General features: G+C 33.7%; 1 protein-coding gene across 1 annotated transcript; it reads left to right on the top strand.

Moving 5' to 3' along the window:
- On the top strand, window positions 3,392-5,841 carry LOC105159086 (the record flags this gene model as incomplete). The annotated part of the gene is given in 5 exon segments (XM_011076030.2): window positions 3,392-3,675; window positions 3,747-3,874; window positions 4,026-4,138; window positions 4,716-4,901; window positions 5,625-5,841. Coding segments are annotated over 5 exon segments (741 nt in total), but the record flags the coding sequence as incomplete, so codon positions are not given.

Here is an 8,688-nt window from a genome sequence, read left to right as displayed (position 1 = left end):
TATTTACTTCTACTTCTTTCTCAAATTCAAAGATGAAAAGGGCAGTGGTCCAGCCATTTTTAGGGCAAAGTCTTTGTGTATATTTGGCTGTCAAATTGACAAATTGCATTCAAGCATATGTTTTCTTGAATTGAATTTTGAAATGTCTCTCACCCCACATGGCACGTGACCGCAAGAGAATTGCTCATATTTTTCATTTTTGTTTAAAATAAAAGAAAAAACAATAAATTATCAACTATATTTCCAAGGCTAGCCTGGATTAAATCAGGCCTGGAGAATGAGGTTGATAAGGTTGACCCTTTGGACCAAATTCCGAGGATTTGTTATTTTATAATTTAATTGGTTGGAATTTGGACACCACTTACGGCTTCAAAGATCTCCCAACAAACAATTTTTTTTTTTGGTAATTTACGAGCCCAAAGCCCTAGATTTTTTAAATATAAAATTTAAATTATAATTCTTGCATTGGGAGGTGGGGTATTATTTTAATCTTGATGAGTTTTTTATAAAGAGTTGTTGGGTTGGCGACCTAAAGATGACAAAAGCTTGGTCATGCAAAGTGAGATCGGGAAAGAGCTATAGGTTTCAAACTCTATTTTAATACTCAAATCTTAGATGCTTCTCACATCATGCCTTCATTAATTTATTCATGATTCTTACTCATTCATCTTCCCTAATTATATATATACCTTTGTTCTTGACACCTTCAACACTTTATAGAAATGGTCTAAAATGCCATTAACTACTATATCTTTTTTTTTTTTTTTTTTTGGGGGTTTTTTGTGGGAGTGCAGATCTTGACGGACCCAACTAAATCATGGACTGATTCTAATTGTGGGTTCTTGATAGTTGAGCACATGCCAGTTGTTTTGTAAATAACGTACAATAGACAGAATCTATGTATACTCAAAGAAACTATCAATTCGACCAAATTAATAGACCAATATCAATACTAGTAAAGTATAAGAAAAGGCAAGATCAAGAATGTCCAAGGCTATTACCGTAATTTCACAAAGTTGGACAACTCAGATTCTAGCCTGGTAGAAGCGCGAGGGCAAGTGTTCCTAGTATGTAGGATTTTGGTAAGAAAAATCAGCCAAACATCTGCATAGGTATGGGGAGAAGCGCAGGCATGAGTTCCATGGTCCTCAAGCCCTCCACCACGAGTCGTTCAAAGCCAATGTCACATGCAGGGGAATTAAATATAAAACAAGATTGATTAGATAAATGATTAATGGGGATTCATATGTTCACATACCTATGAGCCCATTAATTATTTATTATTAGGATGCAAATACCGAATATTCGCACGCATTAGAGGAGAGGAGGGATTATTATAGTAATGCAAAATTCGTTAATGGCATGTGAGAAGATCTTGGGATTGAGTTTTTCAGGGACAAATCCTATCTCACCCGCCCTAACATATTAATACATAATTCCTTTGAATCTTTGTGCTAATTGTCTCGAGGTATGACATAATCATTTCTTTGGTTTTGCACATGGATTTTTATCACCTAAGTTTTTATTTCATTTCTGTCCCATTATTAATTATCATATCATCAACAATATTTAATTTAGTATTGAATATATATATATATATATATATATTGTTTAATTACAATGGCCTTACTTGAATTTAGGGTTATTACATATTCCTATCTTCTTTAAAATTCCAAACACCCCCCTTCCAAATTTGAATAGTTAAAAACTCCAAGTATACATGTATTCAATTTAAGTATATCAATTATATTCTTTTAAGATTAAATGCATTTATTCCCCTGTGATCCTAAAAATCCGCCAGAGTAAAAACTCACAAAATAGCCCCTCATTAAAGTAAAAATAAAGCAAAAAAACACCTTCCAGAATGAAGCATTGAACTCTTATTTTTTAACTTTCATAACGATTATATGATGGATTTTTTTTTCTCAATTTTTTTTAATAAATATTTTTAGCATCCCAAGAGGCTAAAATGCATTTAACCCAATTTTTTATTATGAAAATTGGTTGGGTAGATCAGTACTTTTGTAACTTTCGAACTTAAGTGTGTGAAGATTTTCATATAAAATTAGATGGAACAAAGTCGGAAAAGAATCAAATCTAAAAAATTAATTTTTAGGAGGCAACACACACACACACACACAAAGCCCAAGGAAATGATAATAGTTGGGCTTAGTATAGGCTCCAAAAATACCAAGAACTCAAATTAAGTAGCCCAAGCAGAAGAAACATTTCAATATAATGCATTAAAAAAAATGACGTAAAGTATATAGTGCAATGAAAAATTATTGAATTCATGATATTATATAGTTTTAAATAAAATAAACTTTATTTTAGATTATATAATAGTTTTAGTTTTGGTGGATATTCATACATTCCCTATTTGTTATTGGGTGAGAAGCCCAAAATCTGTAATGGCCCATTACTCATCGGGCCGAATATGAAGCACCTGGACCTTTGTTGGGCTTAAAATATGATTTTGATTGATCTGAATCCCAAAGCAAGACATGCCAATATAATTACATTCTAGCAAGTCCTATGAATGGTTTTTAGACTTGTATAATTTATGTACATTTGAATACAACAAGGCTGGGTTTAGATATGGATGTGATCATATAAGCATATGACGATATTAAGGATGTCATACCAATATTTCATTTTCATCATATGTTTGGACAGCCTAAGGAACTAAATGATTCATAACTTCACTTGTGTCCATTTTCAAGGGTAGTTTATGAGTTCTTTTTAATAAATGGAGATAGGAAAGTATATCCCAATAAAAGGGCCGGATGAGATTTCAACTCTAAGATCTTTTGAAATCATCAGATGCCATTAATTCGTAGGAGCCAGCCCACCTTCATGTAAAGAGGAGATAGGCTGATTTGAGGGGCTATCAGTCCATTTCCCTTTAAGCACTGTAAGAGATTATTAAAATTAATCGAAAAATAAGGACAGGCTCAATATATATATAAAAAGAGAGAATAAATATTATTTTTATAAATTAAAAAATAAGGACAGGCTCAATATATATATAAAAAGAGAGAATAAATATTATTTTTATAAATAAAATCTATAAATTATTATAAAAATAAGGTCGATGATATTTACTATACTTTAATATTTAAAACATAGCAAAAAAAATATTGTTAGTACTTTGATTGCAATGATGTTGACGTAGTCTTTATTTTCGTTCTCACGAATCCTAATTTTTTTTTATTACGATCATTTTATATTGTTTCATAGTGCAACTTAAATTGTTGGAATATTTTAGGCGATAAAATATTTTATATCTGTCCTCAATAATATTACATTACGGGAAAAGTTATAATTCTGGTGGTCATATTTTCATTTACGGATTTTCGAAAATCCAATGGTGCCTCTGCTGAGCCAAGCTGCCACTAACCACTGCTCCCTCAAGTTCGCCCACCCGAATCCTCCTCTCTTCTCCAAACGCCGCCCCAATTTCTCTCTCTCCCGCCGCCTGAGGCCGGTCACGCTCGCCAACGCTGCCGACTCTTCCGGCGGCGCTGCCACGAAACCCGCCGCATCCTCCAGCAACGTCCCTTCTGGGGACGAGACTTCTAACTCTATAGCTTTTGTTGGACAAGAAAATGTGCCGCTTGAAGGCGTTATTCAGTTCGAAAAGCCTAGCTCTACTTCCCTTCTCGTTAAATGGGGGTATGTATATGGTTTTCCCTCTGATTTTTTTTGTTTCTTTTATGAATTGGATTGAAAGTTTGAAATTGCAGCGTTGTGGCTGGACTGGCTGCCGGAGATGTGGCGGCGTTGGTTTTGTTCTCTGCGATTGGAAGATTTAGTCATGGATTCCCCGTTTTCGACCTCGAAACGTTGAAAACTGCTGACCCTTTTATTGCTGGTACGTCCTCTCTTTTCAATAAGTATGTTCTGAATAACAGTTTACTCACTGTTATTTATATTTCCACTTCTCCTTTGATTTCTGCCACATTTGTGGATTGAGAAACTGTGTTGTGGACTTTTTCGTTGTGTTTACCTTTCTTGCATGACAGGATGGTTTTTGAGTGCATATTTTCTTGGTGGATATGGAGAGGACGGCCGAGGAAAGAATGGTCTGTGGAGGGCTGTTACTGCGGCTGCCAAGTCCTGGTCTTTGGGTATTCCGGTAACTCCGAGATTGTTCTTATGTTCCATTTTGTTTTCAAGCTGTTGCTATCTGTTGTTCATTCTTTTCTTCTGGAGAGGAGAGTGAATTAGTTATATTTTTTGCTTCCTCTTGTAAGCATATAATAGCATAGCTTCTTCGTGGGTTGTCATGAAATTAGATAGTGGGTTAAGAACTAGTAGTATTTGTGGGTTCTGGTTTAATGAATTTGATGGGAATTTTGAATTGGCACTCAAGTTTACTTTGTTTGGTCTGTGATCAAGTTGGAGGATTTGCATAGTAGTGCTTTTTTATGGAGTTTCAATATTATTTTCTGGAATTGTTTTAATTGATGGATGAACATGATTAGAACGTGATTGTGAGAGCATCATCGAATTATAGATGCTTTTCTAAGGTTTAAACTATCCCGTGTTTGTTAGATGGTTGTGTTTTTATAAGATCATACAAGAATGATCAACTTCTTGTTGGATAACTATAGTGATCTATTATGGATTAGCTCCTTTTTGGCATACCAAACTGCCAAATAGAACAGTTGAGATGATGATTAGCATTTTCTGAAATTTCTCTGATCTTGCAGTTGGGATTAATCATAAGGGCTGCAACAATTGGACATGCGCCGCCAACCAATTTCATCTTAGTGACAATGGGCAGCACCGCAGTACTACTTGTTGGATGGAGAGCACTACTGTTTAGCATATTCCCTACTAATAAAGGCAAGAAGAATGATGTATATAAGCGCGGTAGCCCTTTCGAACTTTTTGAGGTGTGTTTTTTCTGCTTCCAGTTATCGTCTTAATGACATCGTAAAATTCTTTTACCTTCGCTCTTCTGTTGGTTTTTATGCTTCATTTGTTTGTCCCCATAAACTTATTGAACACATGATGAGTCGAAGCTGTTTCATTTATTACATTTACTTAGTGGTGTTCTTCTTGAGTTAGATTGAGTCTATTAAACGTCGAATAGTTGTTGTCTTAAAACCAGCCATAATTATGTAGTGTTGAACAGCCCGTAGTCTGAGTCAGTTACCATCTTAATGACATTGTAAAATTCTTTTACCTCAGCTCTTCTATTGGTTTTGATGCTTCATTCATGTGTCCGCTTGAACTTATTGAACTCATGACAAGTGGAAGCTGTTTCAGTTTTTAGATTTACTTGGTGTGCTTGTTGAGTTAGACCGAGTCTGGTTAACATTGAATAGTTGTGTCTCAAAACCGGCCATAATTAATTTTGTAATGAAGAACTGCCCTTTCACAATTTAAAATTCTGAATATTTTGGCAGAACTGACATTAACGAGCTGGTATCGCACTACTTACTACTGTGTGAAAATCATCTCTTTTGGACGAAACTGTCTCTGAGTTAAATGTTTGTTTCTTAGTTCCTATGTTGAATACATAACAAGTTGTTCTGTAATATAGATTTGCTATGATTTTAAACCTTATTTCAGTTGCTGTTTCATAATTGAGATAACATATAAATTCCTTGCAGTTGCTTACATCATTAGTGAGAAGGTGGTGAAGTTTGGTAGCGCATTGCCCCTTTTGAGCCTAACTATGATCCTTGGACTTCTTAAAGGTAACTGTATACATGTAATCCTTCTTGTTCTAGTGGGGGAAAATGATGTAATATACAGATACTAATATCTTGTATATCATATGTTCATTTTTTTTAATCATGTGCCTATATCTGTTAAAAGTTTCTACAACATGTACTCTTCTTTCTGTTCCATTTTAGTTGGAGTAATATGTTTAAGTTCTACAGTTTGTCTTGATCTTTTGTTTACTATTATTATACACCTACTGCTAAAATATGGCATATCGAACAGTCTGATTAATCTACTAGAGTTTAAGAAAAAAGTTTCAAATCAAATAATATGCTTGTTAACAGGTTGTTATGTGTTTCTTTGAATCCAAGGGTAACAACATTGATCACAAACATTGATATTAGTTCTCCTTGAATGAACAGTCATCCAATCTTATACTTTTCGTATGCTAGTTGCTTTCACTTGCTGCTTTACACTATCATACTCAAGCAAAGGGGTTAAAATTTACAAACAGATTCTATTCCCTTAGTTGAAGGTGCCAAGATTCATATATTCTTAGTTTGGGAAGACAAAGGGCCTGCAGAGGTCATCTAAGCAGTAAGCTCGATTCTTGGTTACACATACAACGCCAAATGATGTATTTCGCCTTGTCAATTGTATTGTTGAGAGCCTCAAATATAATAAAAGAAGCTTGGTGGAGGGAAAGACGAGTGTTGGGAGTTATTTTGTCATCTAAAACTTGCTCATTTTCATGTGAGGTGGAATGATATATATATATATATATATATGTATGTCCTTGTATTCCTCTATCTCATACCATACACATAATGTAGGGTTGAAAAGAGGAGGGACTTAGGTCTGCGAATAGGATGCTAAGTGGGCTGTGTGTAGCCGTCAGCTATGTGAAGGTTAATAGGATGGCTGAATCTCGTTTTGATTCTTTGAATGAATGAAACCACTCACTCATTCATGGATTCATTTTTTGTCACTTGTCAATATGTCAGACCACAAATCTTTATCTCCCATTTGTTTGAGTAATCACATCAGATCTTACCCTGCACTGCAGCACTGCATAGCAAATCTATCTCCCTCAATTCTCTAAGTCAAAAGCTTTCATCTCCCCTTTTTCTATCAACAACTACTCATTTGTGAATCAAACCTATCTTCAAACATGATTAGCTCTGGAATTGATCTCTTCCTAACAACATATCTTTAAAAAAAAAAAAATTGGGCGTCGCACAGTTTAAGTCAAAACAAATAATACCTCAATCAAATTAGAGTTAATCAATCGGTATGGGCTAATGCAACTCCTATTATTTGCGGCTATATATGTGTATAAGCTTCAAAGTGTCGTCGAGACACTTTTCGAACTCGATTTAAACGGACAATATCTCCCGGTAGGGCTATCACTTTGTCTAGAGGATAAATAGTATTTAGTCTTTAATATTGAAGGAAATTTAAGTACAAGATATTTGTATTTTCATAAAACAAGTAAAAAAAAAAAAAAAGTAAAGGAGAATCAATCAAATTAAACCTCATATTGAAGTGGGGCCATGAACAATATAACTGGCAAGAAGCTTTAAATAATGGCAGAGTACTGTTTGTCTTTGATTTCCAGGTTTAGTTCTTCCCTATTAATTCTTTTGCAGGCAACCTGTGACATGTTTGCTCTTCAAATCTCCCAACACCATTCTGGGGAAGGAAATCTTCTACGTATTTCTCCTTTTATATCTAAAGCAAATTCTTGTAATTGCTCAAGACTTTAATTTGCATTGTCAGCCCATTGCATCAGCATAAACATTAACTGCACTGTTGTAGGTGTTTGTGTTCTTGTGGAATAATTACATTTTAAGTCCCTCATCTTCTTCATGAAACTAATTGCAGTACCCTCTAGTCACATGTTACCAAATGGTCCAAATGTTTAAATTTGAGAAGAAAGAGGACCTAGAGGGGCTAAAATTGAATTAATAAATAAGGGTTAATTGCACTTAAACTCCTTCTGAAAATATGAAAGTACACTTTCCATCCAAAAAATTTTAAAATTATACTTACATCCTGCTATGAAAAATTTTCATTTATATTTGACCCTCTTTCGCTAGAGGTTGGAATGAAAATTCTGATGTCAAGAAAAAAATATTATATAAATTTTTAATTTTATCCTAATTTAATATTCTCATATAATATTTTTATGCTTATAAGAGGGTACACATAATATATAACGTCAAAAGGGTGTAATTGTAATGAAATATTATTTGTGAATTATAGTCATTGGATAAAAAGTAGCCGTTTATGAATGAAAAAATTGATCATTTTTTTTTTAATTTTCTATATATGGGGTGAGGTGAATACATTGAACAAGATCAAGAAATAGATAGAACAATGATGTTCACCCCACTTTATAGAAGATAAAAAAAATTAAAAGTTGACTGAGGGCTAAACTGAAAATTTAGCCCCTCATTAGTATAAAATATTATAGAAAAATATTGAATGAGGGATAAACTAAAAATTTATTTATTTATATTTTTTTTGCTGACGTCAATATTTTCCATCCAAATTCTAATGAAAGGAGTTAGATGTAAACGATCAATTTTAGAAAAGGGTGTAGGTATAATTTTAAAAAAATTAAAAAAAATTATAATTTTATATTTTTTGGGGAGTATAAGTATAATTAAGCATAAAAGAATTAAAAGAAGAAACATGTAGTTATCGGTGTCATTGTATTTAAAGTTTGAAATGGGACAAGTGCAGAATACAGAATTAATGTGTGATACCCCACGCATTTGGAGTTTTATGGTTAGCAGAAGAACGCTTTTAGAAGAAATGGTTGCAGCATGGAGTGGTGTCTTATTGGAGCTTTGTTTTAAATTCGTGTTAGCGTTTTCATAGTGGCTTATAATAGGGTATATCTATTCTGTCTCTTAGGTTGTTACTCTATTTGTGTTAAAGAGAAGCAGTCAATTTATCTACTCTGATATATATATAAAGAGAGGGGGAATCTATGGTGATTGC

Source organism: Sesamum indicum, linkage group LG3, assembly GCF_000512975.1.
Source record: "Sesamum indicum cultivar Zhongzhi No. 13 linkage group LG3, S_indicum_v1.0, whole genome shotgun sequence".
Classification (NCBI taxonomy): domain Eukaryota; kingdom Viridiplantae; phylum Streptophyta; class Magnoliopsida; order Lamiales; family Pedaliaceae; genus Sesamum; species Sesamum indicum.
The sequence above is the reverse complement of the archived record's forward strand: the minus strand, read 5'-3'. Positions and strand labels throughout refer to the sequence as shown.